Source organism: Rattus norvegicus, chromosome 13, assembly GCF_021556685.1.
Source record: "Rattus norvegicus strain SHRSP/BbbUtx chromosome 13, alternate assembly SHRSP_T2T, whole genome shotgun sequence".
Classification (NCBI taxonomy): domain Eukaryota; kingdom Metazoa; phylum Chordata; class Mammalia; order Rodentia; family Muridae; genus Rattus; species Rattus norvegicus.
In genome coordinates, this window is record NC_141546.1 from 103,412,121 (window position 1) to 103,428,342 (window position 16,222).

Consider the following 16,222-nt stretch of genomic DNA (forward strand, 5'->3'; position numbering starts at 1 on the left):
GTTTTATATTTTTAAAGAGTCTCAGACCATGAATGCCACGCGCCAGATTGGCACAGTCTGTGGGGTTGTTTAAAATATCCATGCCATGTCTGTCTGTTGGCCTGAAGTGGAAGACATCACCTAATTTCTATACAACCAACGAGTTTCATAAGACTTGGCGATCATGTTCTCATAACTAGATAAAGCTAATGAACCACTAGTATATATATATATTTTTCTTTTTATCACATTACTTCACTCCCCCCCCCATAGAACCACACTTTTTGGTTCTGATTAACACCAGCTACATACAACTTCAAGGGAAGCCAGGAAAAATGGGCGTTTTAAGACAGAAATCGCCCTGCCTACATGGCCCTACGCATGTTTGGACCTCCCTCCTCACCTCATTTTGATAATTGTCAAGCTGAATGGGACCCATTAGGCCCCTGAAGCCTCCCTCCCACACCCTCCACCTGGTACAGAGAAGTGTTCATGGTCCTCGAGGCAAAGCAAGAGCCCTACTCAGGAGAAGGACACATCTCTTCTAGGACACCCTTGTTCCTCACCGGTAGGCTTTGACAACGTCACCCTTAATGCCTGCACAGACATGAACACCTTCTGATAGAGCAGTGGAGTCTCTTCTGTGGAAGTATTTAAATAAAGCCAGAAGACAGCTCAGTGGGTAAAGGTGCCTGTCACTCAAGCCTGGGACCTGCATCCAATCCCAGAGTCTATGGAGGGCCAACTCCCACAAGCTGCTCTCTGACCTCTATACAGTGTGTTCACAGACACAAACACACATACACATATGCCACACACACATAGACATACACACATATATATACACAACCACACACACGGACACACTCACAGACACACACACACATGCATACACACATACACACACAGACACAGACACACACACACATGCACACATAAGTACACACAACCACAGACACACACAGAGACACACACACACAGACACACACAGAGACACACACATACACAGACACACACACAGACACACACATGCACACATAAGTACACACAACCACAGACACAGAGACACACAAAGACACACACACACACACACACACACACAGATGATAAATAAAAAACATGTAAGAATTTTTTTAAATCCCAACCAGTTTGATGATCTTACGTTGAAAAGCTAATGACATGTTGCTGTTTCCATGGTAACATAGTATGCCTATTGTATTCTCTGTTACTTCAAACTGGAGTTAACTAATTAAGGGTTTGAATTTGGGGGAGCTCATGAAAAGGATCCTGGAAAAGGGTCATCCCCACATTTATTTTTAGTACCAACATTTAAGATGGGTGCTGGAAGATATAGTTCAGTTAGTGAAGAGCACGTAGATACGAGTGACATCCCCAGCGTTCACATATTAGACATCTAAGCTTTGCGACACGGCCCTGTAATGTCGGATCTGGCAAAGCAGACACAGGAGGACCCAGGCGCCATAGCTGAATCCATGAACTCTGGGTTGAGTGAGTGGTTATGTTTCAGGTAATGAGGTGGAGAGCAGCTGAGGAAGATCTGGCTACATGTATACACATGTACACACACACACCATACACATGTGTGCACACATGTGAACACGCACACATAAGCACAGAGACTGCAGTTGGAGCAATGCCAATGAGGAGAGTGAGATCTGAATTGATAACGAAGGCAGATGAGCAGCAAGGAAACAAACAGCAGCCACCATAAGCAGAGGACAAATGAGATCACGTGAACCACATAGATACCACGTGACCCACGTTAGCTGGGCTCCAAGCTACTGCCCTGCACTGATAATTAAAGTTACCAGTGTCACAGGCAAAAAAAGATCTTCCATGACCAAGAGCAAAATCACCCTCTGAAGTCCGCAACGTTTTACAAACTTAAAGCAAAAGAAGTTTAAAAGGGTGAAGAGGAGGTGACATTTCTTAAACCAAAAGGTAAGAGGCACACATTTGCATTGCAGAACTGACCCAGAAATACAAAAGTCTACTCAACCAGCCTCTGATACTTATGTCACAAAGTAAAACACAGATGAGTCCAGCCTGATCCTGGTTTCCCTCCGGTGTCAAGGAATTGCTGTCATTGCTGCCACTGTTAGAGGCTGGATCACCTCCTCCCCAAAGACATGTCGAGGCCCCAACCCCCCACAAACCACAGGTTGGAAAAGTACTTGGAAACGCAGTCCTTAGAGCCATCCTTAGCAAAGATGAGCTCACAGGGGAACAATGTGGGTCCTTAACTCAATAACTGAGTCCTCAGAGGAAGAGGAGTGAGCTCGTGGGGGAGCAGGCTGGGTCCTTAACTCAAATGACTCCGTCCTCAGAGGAAGAGGACAGACTAGGAACACATGCAAAGGGGCTGTCACTCACTGGCAAGGCTGAGGTGGGATTCAGTCTGCTGAGAACTGGGATCACCGGAGCCATGGCAACCTCCCCCAGTCACTAACAAGAGGCAAGGAACCCCACCCAGACTCTCGGAGGGAACCCAGAACTCCCTCTGTTTAAGGCCTCTAAGCTTGGAGACTTGCAAGGCTGCTCAATCATCTCCTAGAGCCTGTGTTCCACTCTAACCCTGAATGAGCCTTAAGCGACAGACCTGGGGTAGGAGAGCAGCCACAGCATGAGACAGTCCTACCTGCCACATAATCGCCAAATCCAATGGTGGTCAGAGTGATGACCACAAAGTAGATGGCGTCCAGGGCACTCCAGCCTTCTATGTGCTTGAATATGACGGCGGGGAGAGCCACGAAGAGGACACAGCCAAACAGGATGAAGATGATGGTCGAGATGATACGAATCTTGGTCTGACTAACATTCCACTTCTGCAAAGACAGAGACGTGTGGGAGAGAGAGGTTACGGACGTGCCCACCAGACCCAGCTACACGGGACTCTCACAGGAGCATGTGGCTTCCTGCCCTCCAGTTTCTCATTTTCAACGGTCTTCACTCCTTAGAGCATACCATAAACAAGCCAGAACCACCAATGCCAATAAATAATGCTTTTTGACACATACATACGTTCCCATGGATAAAATATTTCTTTTTTCAAAGTTATAGTGTATTTGCTCATTTGCTGGGAGAGCGTGACTTCCAACAGGCCTTGGGGCTTACTCACATTAACCCCTTAATAAAATCTGTCTATGCTGTGGGCACACAACGGACTGCAGGCCAGGCACTGTCAAGGGATATGTGACAACCAAGAAACCTGGGCGAGGACGGCATATTCATGCCCGGAAAATGGGAACAGGGACAAGGACATTCACGTGGTTGACCAGATCTGATACTCAGGGAGTCTGCATCTGAGTCCGAGGTGAGCCAGCTGCCTGTGGGACTGCAAGCCACTGGACCTGCAGGCAGGGGTATGATTTGGCAAACCTGGCCACACCCATCACCACAGCACCTGTTCAGGTTTGGTTGCTCTCACCTGGTTCTTCGATAAGGATTCCTCATAATTAAGTATGGAACGTGGATCATCTCCAACTCCTACTTGAGATTAGCCACTTTCTTGCTATTTTTAAAGCAAGGTGTCCCTGTGGTATAATTCAGACTGGCCTGCAGCTCCAATTCAGCCTCCCTAATGCTAGGATTGTAGGTTGGCACTGCCAGTAGCCCAGCTGGCAGAGTTGCCATGCGTTTTTATTTACCAGCTGACTGTCTTATACACTGCGGCAACTAAATGGGGATGATGAGACGGCTCAGAATGTAAGGGTGCTTGCCACCAAGCCTGAAGACATGAGTTCAACCCACATGGACCCAGAAGAGCCAACTTCTGCAAACTGTCCTCTGACCTCCACATGATCAACACGGTACGTGCGTATAAAAATAAATAATGTAATGTTTTAAAAATTGACAACCATTTGATGATAGGGTGAGATCTTTCTAGAGATAAATACATATAAAATCACAGCACGGAGTGAACCACGGGGAACTCTCTCAACCACCGTCTTCATCTCCTGTGAGAGACTTGGAATAAATTCCTATCTTAAAAGTTGTCCCAGAGCGTTTGGCGTCAAACATTGTGACAATGAAAAGGACATCACTATGAAGGCTTGAAGGTTTGTAAGTGACCGACAGGTACATGGTGTGACAAACGCTGAGTAGGATGGGGTGGGTGGTCAAATTTTTGCTGAATGTAGGAGTGAACGCTGTATGGTTACCAAGTTCGTGCAATGACTCTGCATTCCCGGTCAGGGAAAAAAAAGTCCAGCGTGTATGAGGAAATAAAAAAAGTCCTATTTTGGAACAGCCATGTCTAGTAGCAAAAATGTTCACGGGCTGGCTTTGGTCTCTGATGCTAAGATTGAAACCGTGAGTCAGTAGTTATATTTTGCTGGTGGTTCCATGAATCCATGCTTCACTGAAGTGCATGTGAAATGACAAAATGACTAGATGATGCACGCAAGGCTTCACAGTGCTCCTGAGAGAATGTTCTTAACACCGTGTGCAAACACAACCATTTGTTCTTCCATGGTTTTCTTCAAGAATATACACTTGAAAATCATAGGGTTTTTTTTTTCACTTAGAATTCAGTAATAGCATCTTTTTATTTATTTCTGGTTTTAATTTGTGCAGCCGTGCCTGTCCTGGAAGTTGATCTCTAGACCAAGCTGGCCTTGAACTCTGTCTCTGCTTTAGTTCTGGGAATAAAGGTGTATGGTTCCACCACCACCGTTCTTCCCCCTGGATTCCATAATAGGATCCTAATGTCATCCACGTGTCTCCTAAACGCACCACGGTCACCGACATCCTCACGTGTATCATCTGGGTCCTTCTGAACTGCTGCATTTGTAGATGAGTTTTGTTTAGCTGAGTTCTACTATTGCAGGAGTTTGTGTCTGCCATTTATTACCGTAACCCGCCTAAAAGGTCCACGTAAGTTAGCAGCAACCAAATTTTATTTTCAAAGTAAAAGCATCGCCAGCTATTAGCTTTCAGGGTTAATTTTTAACATTTACTCTTGTGAACAAGGTAAAGGTGTTGTTAATATTGGTCAAAGAAGAAAAATGACGAGTCAGCACAAGAGAGGAGTGTCAGCAGTTAAAAGCATGTGTTGTCCTTGCAGAGGACCCTCATTCAGTTCACAGCACCCACACAGTGGCTCAGAACCATCTGTAACTCTAGTTCCAGGAGACCTGGTGCTCTCTCCTGACCTCTGTGGACACAAAGCATTTACACAGTACCCAGACACAGATGCAGGGAAACACTCAGACACATAAATAAATAAAGCAGAAGTTTGAAGGGAAATCAACTGCTCTTAAAGGACATAAGTGAGGCCTCAAGGGACAGCACAGTTATGTAAAGTGTTTGCCTTACAAACATGAGGACATCCATTCAATCCACGGAAGCCACGTGACAGAGCCAGTGGTGGCACATGACTGCAATCCCAGTGTTAGACAGGCAGAGCAAACAGGTCCAGAGACGCTCACCGGACAACCAGCCAGTGAGAATTCTGGGTCATTTAGAGACCTTATATCAAAAAAGAAATTGACTAGTATTTGAAGAACAACATTCACGATTATCCTCTGACCTCTACACACACAGAGTCTCTTTCTCTCTTTCTCTCTCTCTCTCTCTCTCTCTCACACACACACACACTCACACACACACCCACACACACACACACACACAGAAAGAGAGAGATGCAGAAGTTTGCATGTGCATACAGAGAGAGGGAGAGAAGGAGAGAGAGAGGGAAGGAGGGAGGGAGGGCCAGAAAGAGGGAGGGAGGGGCGGAGGGAGGGAGGGAGGGAGGGAGGGGGAGAGAGAGAGAGAGAGAGAACACAACTAGGACACCATACAACTTCAAGTGGAGTCCAGGTTTCTTGTACATAATTTTTAGTTTCTTTTGGTCAATTATGCAAATGAGTGTAACACATTGAGTCGAGTGCTGAGAGGCATAGAAATTGGTCCCTAAAAGACAACTGAAGGTCTGCATTATCTAAGGTGCAAGAATCTGTAATGCGTTTAAAAATCCACTAAATAGCTGTAACAAGAAGTCTGTGCTACTCACAATAAATGTGTCCTCCACTTTGGCAATTCCTTTTCCAAATATGGTTCCAAGCTGATCCCCAACCCCAGCCAGTAGAAAACCAAAGAGGGGAATTCCCAGCAAGGCATAGATGATACAGAATATTTTTCCACCTTCAGTTCGTGGGGAGATGTTTCCAAATCCTAAAAAAAACAAAAATGGAAAAATTCAGTTGTTTACGAATGTGTCATAGTGTGAAACACCCCATCCCAAGTTCAACCAGAAATCACTAGCTATTACAAGACACGGATTGTTTATTTCAACTGAGGAAGACTCCATTTGTATTGTAACAGTAAAAGTAAAAGCTACTGTAAGCAATTATTCCAATAAAATACAACCTACAGCTAATGTTTGGTGAAACCTTGATCAGATGATGAGCAATGTGTTAATTCACCAAACGGAGTCAATATTTTCATTAGTCTATTTCTGTCTCCCAGGCAATGATAATTGCTACTGACTTACAAAACTTTCATTACCATTTATAATGTGTTCAAAAAGATGCATTAAGAATATTCAAACACAGGTAAATTACCTAAAGAGTGAGGCTGTGTTACAATTTATGTATTTTTTATCCTATTACATTTTAAAAATAGATAAATGCTAACATGTGACATTCTGACTTTTTTAAGGTTCAAAGACATGAACCTGTCACGTTCGAGCCTTGCCTTTCACGGGCCTCATAATCACTGAGGTATTACCTACACTCGTTTGGGGTGAGTCACCCACAGTTCCAGACGCACAGAAAACACGTGTATGATAGATAAGCCTTTCTCTCTTCTCCATGGTAAATTAACCTGGAGCTTTTGTTCCAAGTTTCTTTTACTCAGAAGTGCAAATGGGCGGTAAACTGAGATTTAGTCTTCTGCTATTGCTCTCCAGCTGTTTTATGATGACAGTCAAAGATCACGGATCCTTTTCTGTAATCTGTAACATTCTGTGGAACCACCTAATGGGAACGTGTACAGAAGCCTCCCTGGCTTTGCGCAGAAGAAGCTGTGAGCACAGGCGGACCCCACAGCAGGTGCTGGGAACTGAGAGGCAGCCATGCAGCTTCAGACTGGCAGCTGCTATGAAGAGCTGGGACGCAGCTCTGAAAGTCACAGGAACTAAGAACTCGGTAAAGTTTACTGGTACATGACAGTGGTTCACCAATCGAGGGACCTTACTCGGATCTCTTCCTCAGCTGTTAAAAGGGTTCATTGTTGCCGTACACTTCCTTAAGGTGTAAGAATGAGGTAAAACACTGCAGGAAGGTGCTGGGAAAAGTCCATTGTGCTGCACTGATGCAAAAACTACTGTTGTTTTCTGCTGGTCGTTACTAGCCATCGTACTGAGAGACGCAAAGACCAGAAAGTCAGGGTACTTTGTCTATCAGCATATAAGATAATAACTAAGCAAATGGCAGTACCGTCACACGACACCATGTTCTAGAATGCTCTGACCTCCCAGGGGTGCTATTCTTCCCAAAGGTCATTAGACAAACAGCTTGCATAGCATAAGGCAACTTCTCACGTGTAATGGTTGCAAGGGCTTGGGTGCTTATAATGACGGGAAGGAGACTGACGAGAAGGAGACTGACGGAACAGGAAGGTGTGATAGGGAATTCTGACTGAGATCACAACACAGAAAAGGGATTGGGCCCGCTTGGGTGCTTTAGGGCAAAGATCTAGTAGCAGGTGGTGTCACACAAAGGTCCAAGTAGCCAAAAAGGAGCTCCTGGCAACAAAGGTGGGGCTAAGCAAATCACGTGCTGTGGGGTTAAGCCAATCATGTGCAGGGTTGAGGCTGAGCCAATCATGAGCTGGGTTAAGCATTTTGGATCGGTGGTCTTCCATGCATGCACGAGTCCTTCTGATTCCCCAGGCAAACCTGTAGCTGATGTGAGGACCAGGCTTCCCTTTGATAATGCTCATTTGGAAACAGCGTTGAGCATCTGCGATTTGCCAAACTCCGCAAAGAGCACCAAGACAGCAGCATAAAGCAAGCTAGCCCGTGATGTCACTCCAGGGAGCTGTGAGGGCTCAGTACTGGTTGTGCAGGGATCTCTGGGTCCAGAAAATGTTCTTGGTACACATGGACTTAGGAGACTGAGAAAAGTCAAACACAAACGATCCCAAAGTGTTGGCCAGATAATGAGTAGCCGTTACTGAGGTTTGAGAAAGAAGGGCGTTCGTGACAAGCTGAAGAACCAAAGGTAGAAAGTACCAAGAGAAATAATAGAGGGGGGATAAAAGGTGTCATCTTTGAGAAACTGAGAGAAAATATCTGAGGGCTGTGTGTGCTTCTGGTAGATAAAGGAAGGAAAAGCAAACACAGGGCACATAACAAAAGCTCCTTGTTGTGTTAAGAGCTCTGGGCTGAAGGAGCTCCTACTGGAAGGATTTCAACCGTCTGCAGTGACAGGATCCATTTTAGTACTGCTGATGGCATTTTAGCTCCTTTACAAGGAGGGAAAAAGAAAATGTTAGGCTTAGATTCTGACAAGGATAACTGGTGATTTTGGGGACCGAAGAGTGACTAGTGTCTGGACCCACGGGTAGGACCACAGAAGGCAAATGCTGTCTTCCGTGAGTGCTTGACGGCTTGGCTGTCAGTGTGGTGTTATTAGAGATTGGTAGAAACTTCCCAAGGGTGGGAGGGGTCTTAATTTGTTTTCACATCTCTGTGATAAAATACCCAGGCAAAAGCAACTGATGCAGAAAAGAGTTTACTTTAGCTGGGGGTTCCAGGGAAACCTTCATGAGAGGGAAATCAAGGCAGCCAGAGCTTGAAACAGCTGGTGACATCATGGCCACAAGCAAGTAGAGAGACACGGAGGCTTACTGCTGCTCAGCTCCCTTCTCCAATTATACAGTCCGGGATCCCAGTCAGGGATGATCCTTTTTACCTCAATCTCATCAGGCGTGCCGAGAGGCACATCTCCAGGGACACTGGAATCTGCCGAATTGACAGTTAATCATCACAGTGGAGCTGAGTGGGAAAAACTTCATTGGGAGTTTGCCACTGGAGGAGACTGGGCTACCCAATCCTTTCCTTCCTCTCTCCTGGATCACAGTGTAACAGCATTGGTCTGCCCTGTTCTCCTCCCACTGGTTTCTTTCACTCACACCAGAGACCCAATCCTGGACCAATCCTGGACCGTGGCCTTCACAACCATAGCCACAACAAAACAGGTCTCCGTGAAGTCAGTTCCCTCAGGTGTTTTGTTACAGGGACAGGAAGCCCTGTAACAATAGGATGGTGCCATCCTCTGGACCAGGCTGATTTTTTTCTCTCTAGCCAATGAACGAAGGAGACACTTATTACATGTTACATTCACAGGCCTCAAACTCAGGAGAAACACACAGAACCCCAAACAGGCATGGATCATGAGATAGGTTAATAATCTGCAAAAAAAATTGTACAGACTTCAAAGAAGAGAAGTCTTCTTTGAAGACACTTCCTCAAATGTGTCTTCAAGGCAGGTTGACGAGAACATCAGGCCCTTAACGGTCTGTCACCCCTGGGAGTCCATGACATCAGCTTATTCCACTAATACTGAGTCTGATTTGGTCAAGTAAACCAATTGACAAGGTTTCCCACAGATAGATAGGTAAATAGATAGATGGATATAGATCAATAATAGATAGATGATAAATGTTAATATAGATGAAAAGGCACAGTCAGTATATCTTTTATAAAGAGTTTCCTTATATATGAAGGTAGCCATACTGTGCTTTGGGTGTCTTAAGGAACTATTGGTGATGTAATGCTGTTGGTTTACTTGCCTTTACCCTTCTCCCCAGCACAATGTGTGTTTTTGTTCCCTGTATCGAAACTAGTAGGTATAAATTTGAGAAGCAGAATATGCGTATTATCTTCAGGTCTCTCCCATTGGAAAGGAAAATAATAGAGGATTTTTTTATATAAGGTCTCTAAATGACCCAGGATTCCCACTGGCTGGTTGTCCGGTGAGCATCTCTGGACCTGTTTGCTCTGCCTGTCCAACACTGGGATTGCAGTCATGTGTCACCACTGGCTCTGTCACATGGCTTCTGTGGATTGAATGGATGTCCTCATGTCTGAAGGCAAACACTTTACATACATAATGGTGCTGTCTCTTGAGGCCTCACTTATGTCCTTTAAGAGCAGTTGAGTTCCCTTCAAACCTCTGCTTTATTTATTTATGTGTCTGAGTGTTCCCTGCATCTGTGTCTGTGTACTGTGTAAATGCTTTGTGTCCACAGAGGTCAGGAGAGAGCACCAGGTCTCCTGGAACTAGAGTTACAGATGGCTCTGAGCCACTGTGTGGGTGCCGTGAACTGAACTCGGGTCCTCTGCAAGGGCCCCACATGCTTTTAACTGCTGACACTCCTCTCTCGTGCCAACTCTTCACTTTTCTTCTTTGAGCAATATTAACAACACTTTTACCTTGTTCACAAGAGTAAATGTTAAACCATGGAAGCTAATAGCTGGCAATACTTTTATTTTGAAAATAAAATTTGATTGCTGCTGACTTTGCTGTTCATACAATATACTAGGATTGTGGTTCCCAGATCTTCCCCCTCCCACCTCTCCAACTCCTTCCTACCTGATGTAGAATGATGTCATTATGCAGGTGAAGGCAGCTACAAGATAGAACGAGGACTGTCATTGGACAAGAAGGAAGGATGGGCAGGAGAAGAGTTTTAGTGAGGAGGGGGTGACTGGAGCAAGAAAAGAGTGAGGAGAACCAGCTGAGAGAACGTGGAGGTGGATGTTAAGATTCCTCTCTACATTTACAGGCTGTTATGAATATTCTTAAGGGATGGGTGTGTACAGGGCTTTCTATGTCTAGGTGGGCAATTATATCTTATCAATTGAATCAGAGGCTAATGTGTTGTGTGTTCTTTCATGCGATTTAATTGAATTCAAGAAAGTTTGTGGTGGCTGGAGACATTGGACTGCCATGGAATTGGGATGTATATGTCTGGCATGGTGGCAGCCTGCCTTGGGAACTAGATGGGTAGAGAGATTGTTGACAGGCTCAGAGAGAAGCCATCGGCAGTGTGATATGGGATGGAGCAGAGCGGGTGAGAGGCTTTGCTGAGTGAGATGAAGATTTTCTACCAGATATCTTGGGGCACTACAGTGCCAGATCCAGTGCAGGATAAGAAACAACATTTTTTCTTTATAATTTTACATCAACAGTCTGACTTGAGGCTTTCTTTCTCTCTCTCTCTTTAGGAAGCAAACAGGCAAACAAATAAACAAAAACAAAATTAGTTTTGAAAAAAGAAAAGACAATGCATCAGAAATACATACATATATGCATGTGCACATGTGCACGTACACACACACACACACACACTTACACACGTAAAAATCATAAAATCATGTACTCAATGGCGCCACCTTATAAATCTTCCTCCACCTGTTTTGGTGCTGAGACTCTGTTCCTGAAGGAAGCGCCCCTCACAGTGACCACTCTCTGGTGCAAAATAAATTAAAAAGTCATGAAGCAGTTTCCTGACACTCAGAGCCACCCTGGAGGCCCCCAAACATCCCCACGGGTGGCAGAGTCCAGTGGATGTGTAGGAGATATTTCTCTAGAGTCTGCCTTCCACATGTCCTAGCCAATGGCTGTGGAGCTGGCTAAGTGGTGATTTATGAGTCTCATATGAAGGCTCTCCCTCAGCTACACAAGAGCAGGTGAGGCTGAACACGCTGATATCTGCAATTGTTTGGGTTTCTGAATATGCCTCGTCAGTAACACCTCAGGGCGGACCAGTGCTCCTTTACAAGATGAGATAACCACACAAGCCATAATTAGCTTTGCTTGAACCCCTAAAATAAGGAAGCCCTACTTGGTGTCCCCATGAGGAAATCAAGGCTTTCAATATGGCCGAGACTGACAGGGGACACAGCTGATCCAGCTTCTAAAGGATCAGGGAACGAGACTGCAGATGGGTGGCTCAGGACCTGGGAAGGGTGGGGAGCAGGGCATTTGTGGCACAAAGACCCAGCTTGGGACAAGAACTGTGACATTATTATGTATTTTCCAAGTCTACTGAGTTCACCTTAACAGCGTAAATCAATTCTGGTGGGAATACTCTCATCATAGAAGTTGGCAAACACTGTAAATTGCAACTTTCCTTCCTTCTCTGGAAGGTAATAACATTTACATCTGTCAGCATGTTTTGATCTGAAATCACCTGAAGAGAGTCTTAATGGGGGGACCTTTTATTTAAAGAGCAGTTGGCATGGGGGTTTCTCTGTGGGGGATTGTCTTCATTCAGTTAATCTAACCCACTGTGGGTAGCACCATTCCCTGGGCCTAGATCCCGGACTCTATGAGTGTAGAGAGTTTGAGCCAAGCAGTAGGCTTGCACACAGTCATGTCTCTCCACAATTCTCTCCATTGATCTGTTATGACTGTTTCAAGTCTCCCCAGTGAGGAACTATAGCCTGAAATCATGAGATAAAATAAATGGGTTTTTTTTCTCCCCAAAATTGCTTTTGTAAGGGTATTACATCACAGCAGCAGAATTGAAGTCAGGATCACATCCCAGCCCTGAAAAGGACACAGTAAAGTTCAAGGGGCTTGTGGGTCATCTGGTACAGAGTGGGATAGCAGCCATGCTACCTGACAGTCACCTTGGAGAATACTCCAACTCTTCTCTCTTCTCCATCCTGCAGCCTGGAGCAAGGCCTTCCTAGAAGGTAAGTTCACCCTTCCTGGACTGTCTAGTACTGGGCCCATGTATGCCGCTCCTGCTGAGCAGTCCCAAAGGATTGGCACATTTTTCTCATCACAAATTGTTTGTACTAAAATAAGTAATCGCCCCTCCCAGCCCTGCAGTCGTGATCATCACTGTTTGCAGCAACAATCGATCGATCATCTGACTTCCTCATTTAATAAAAGTACAAACTCAAGCATCACAGAGAAGGTCATGGAGGGATAGGAGGAGAAAGGAACGAGTGAGGAAGAGGGAGGGGGACAGTTACAGCTCAAACCTTTACCAGAGAACCATTGGATCAACGGGGACATAACTGAAAGTCATCTGATGGGTCGACGCACAGACACACAGTTGCAGAATATTTTTGAAAGAGAATTGGCCTAAGATAGCCAGTGTTAACTGCCAACTTGACAGAATCTAAGATCACCTTCGAGATGAGCCTCTGAGTATGTGGGGGGTTGGGGTGATTATTTTGTGTTAATTGGTGTGAGAAATGCCATGGTAATTTTGGAGGCGTTCCTCAGGCAGGGGATGCTGCTGCCATATAAAATGGAATAAAGGAGCCAAGTGACAGTGTGTGCACATTTGTCCCCTTGCCAACTTATGGATGTGATGTAACCAGCTGTTCAAGCTCCCGTTGCCTTGATTTGGACACCATGATGATGTATTATGCCTTGAACTGTGGACCAGAATAAACCTGTCTTCCTTAACTTGCCTCTGGCAGGTATTTTATGATAGCAACAAGAAACTAAAACATGATATTAGCAGCACAAAGAAGAGAAGAAGAAAAATAAAGCAGGTGCCTCTATTTTTGAAGAAAGGAGAAATAGAATACAGCATTAGAAGTGAGGGAAAGGGGAAAATGAAATATGAAGGATTAAATGGGATGGGGTGGGGTGGTAGGGCTGGGCTGAGGAGACCCTTCAGAGGCATATAAAAGCCTTTTGGAAGAGCCACACTGAAACCTACAATGATAGAAGTTTCCGAAAATATAAACCTATATAAAGAAGCTTAAATGGAGTTACCCTGTAATGGGGTGGAGGGAAGGAGGCAACACCCCAACTAGATACTGCACACTACCAAATAAAAAAAAAGTCAGTACCGGGAATTAGTTATCTCTTCTTGAGTTGTTAGCCAATGGGGTCCCATAGACCCCGCCCCCTCTTCTTGAGTTGTTAGCCAATGGGGTCCCATAGACCACGCCCCCTCTCCTTGAGTTGTTAGCCAATGGGGTTCCACAGACCCTGGCCTCAAACATTACAAGCTATTGCCAATACTACTGATTATCACCCAAACTTGATTATTAAGCACGATTGCTGAACACACCACATACTTGAATCATAAAGCAAGGAGATCTAAAACTGGTATTCAATTGGCAGCTTCATCCCTACTGGCTAGCGTTCATGAGCTGGAAGAGACTATGCTCACTTGGAGGAGAGAATTAATCATCAGTCTTACCCAAGTATGAGTTTTACAAGCCTCGATAATGACCTGCCTGGCAAGACATGCCCACTGGTACAATAGTGCCATAAACGCTATGGGAGTGACCAACTATTTTTTATTGGATTTGAAGTCAGCTCCAGGGGATGAAACCCATACCCCAAACTGTCAACAAGGCCAAGAATCTGTGGCTAGAAGGTTATGGGCCTTACTGAAGAACCTGCTGCTATTGTTCTATTAACTGGACAGAGCACGAGATACCACCACACCCACAGATCACTCAGCTCTCATCAGAGAAACCTCTTGCAGTAGAAGACAATTAACACGGTTTGCAAGGGCCAGTGGTGGTGGATGACGTCAGAGAGACCATAATTTTCTGAAGACAAAAGGGCAGATGTATGTATGAACTTCCAGTGATTGTGAGAGCATGCACAAGACTTGCAAGCCAGGCAAAACCCCAGCAGAGAGGGAGAGAAGTGGGCACAGAATACCACCTCTCGCCTAGGAATTGTTGGCATTAGATTGCTGTTAAAAGGTTAGTCCATTTCCTTTAATGCTGTGACACCTGATGTATCAACCACAGCACCAAGCAGGCCCCATAGCCAGGAGTGGTTGGCCAACCCAGCTTAGACTTGTTGGGTTTAAAAGAAAATATTGACAGAGCATTGATGGGAATGAACATGCATTCAAGCATGTACATGATGCTGGACAGGTGGGGAGCTGGGGTATCTGAGAGGCTTTTAGGGAGGGTACAAATATGATCAAAATACATATTGTAGGAATTCTTCAAATAATAAAGTATACTTCAAATAAAATTCCAATAAATAAAAATTCTAATAAATAAAATTTCTAATAAAAATTCTTTGTTTTAAAAACATTGTATAATAACACCATTTTATGATCTATTGGAATAAAAAGTAATTATCAATAGATATTTAAAGAAGACTAAATTGAGATAAAGATTACTTTCAAATTAAAAGAGGGTTGCCTATAGCTTTGATAATTAAGACCATATGGGAAATTAATGAATGAAACCAGTAAAGGGGTGAAAACGACGCCAGCAAATACTTGAACACAGAATTAATAATTCCATTTAGCAGTAATTGATCGCTCGCTAAATGATGATGTGCTGAGTAAGGAGTAGGAAATAAATGGTGCTGGCGCCGTGGCAATGACTCGTCAATAACCATGTGCTCGCCGCACCAGAATGAAGCCATGAGCTAAAATCCATAGCACTCATGCTAAAAGCTTGGCATGGCTGAGCTCAGCCTGAACCCCAGTGGTAAGGGCAGTGGGGACAGAAGGACCCTGGGGCTTGCTGGCTGCTTGCCAAGGCCAGGTTCTTTAAGGGACATTGTCTCAAGGGAACAAGGAAGAGAATGGTAGAGAGGGACACCTGGCATGCTCCTCTGGCCTCTTCATGGATATGTCACACACACACACACACACACACACACAGAGAGAGAGAGAGAGAGAGAGAGAGAGAGAGAGAGAGAGAGAGAGAGAGAGAAGAAGAAGAAGAAGAAGAAGAAGAAGAAGAAGAAGAAGAAGAAGAAGAAGAAGAAGAAGGAGAAGGAGAAGGAGAAGGAGAAGGAGAAGGAGAAGGAGAAGGAGAAGGAGAAGGAGAAGAAGAAGAAGAAGGTCCTTAGTGACACACTAAGAGTATCAGATGGATTGAATCAATAGAATGATGAAGCAACGGTGTAGTGTCTGAAGCATCACTACTAGTGGCAGAGCCATGAAGAAAATGAAAGATCTATGACTAAAAACATGTAAGTGGCTGTTGGTCAAGTTTCACAAATATTAGGTATCTGTGGATCCAAGGTTACAGTAACTGTCGCAGAAGGCTAGATCCTGAGAAAACATCTCCTGCCATCAGAACACACAAAGGCAGAGTCCAGCCCCAGAAATGACCTGGACGCTTAGTTTCCCGATCACCACACTGATTAAAACTTTGACCTCATACGTCAGAAATTCCAAATGCCTACCGTGATAGACGGATGAACCTCAAACCCATTACTTGTCCTGCATATTTGAAATAATGAATGAAAGT

General features: G+C 44.7%; 1 protein-coding gene across 5 annotated transcripts in view; it reads right to left on the reverse strand.

The window, feature by feature from the left end:
- The window catches only part of Kcnk2 (potassium two pore domain channel subfamily K member 2), a 197,297-nt gene that overhangs the window by 53,465 nt on the left and 127,610 nt on the right, over window positions 1–16,222 (reverse strand). For all 5 annotated transcript variants that reach the window (XM_087579913.1, XM_087579914.1, XM_087579915.1 and 2 more), the window contains 2 exon segments: window positions 6,014–6,174; window positions 2,639–2,825 (listed from right to left, as the gene is read on the reverse strand). In XM_087579913.1, the coding sequence (XP_087436039.1) occupies window positions 2,639–2,825; window positions 6,014–6,174 (348 nt within the window).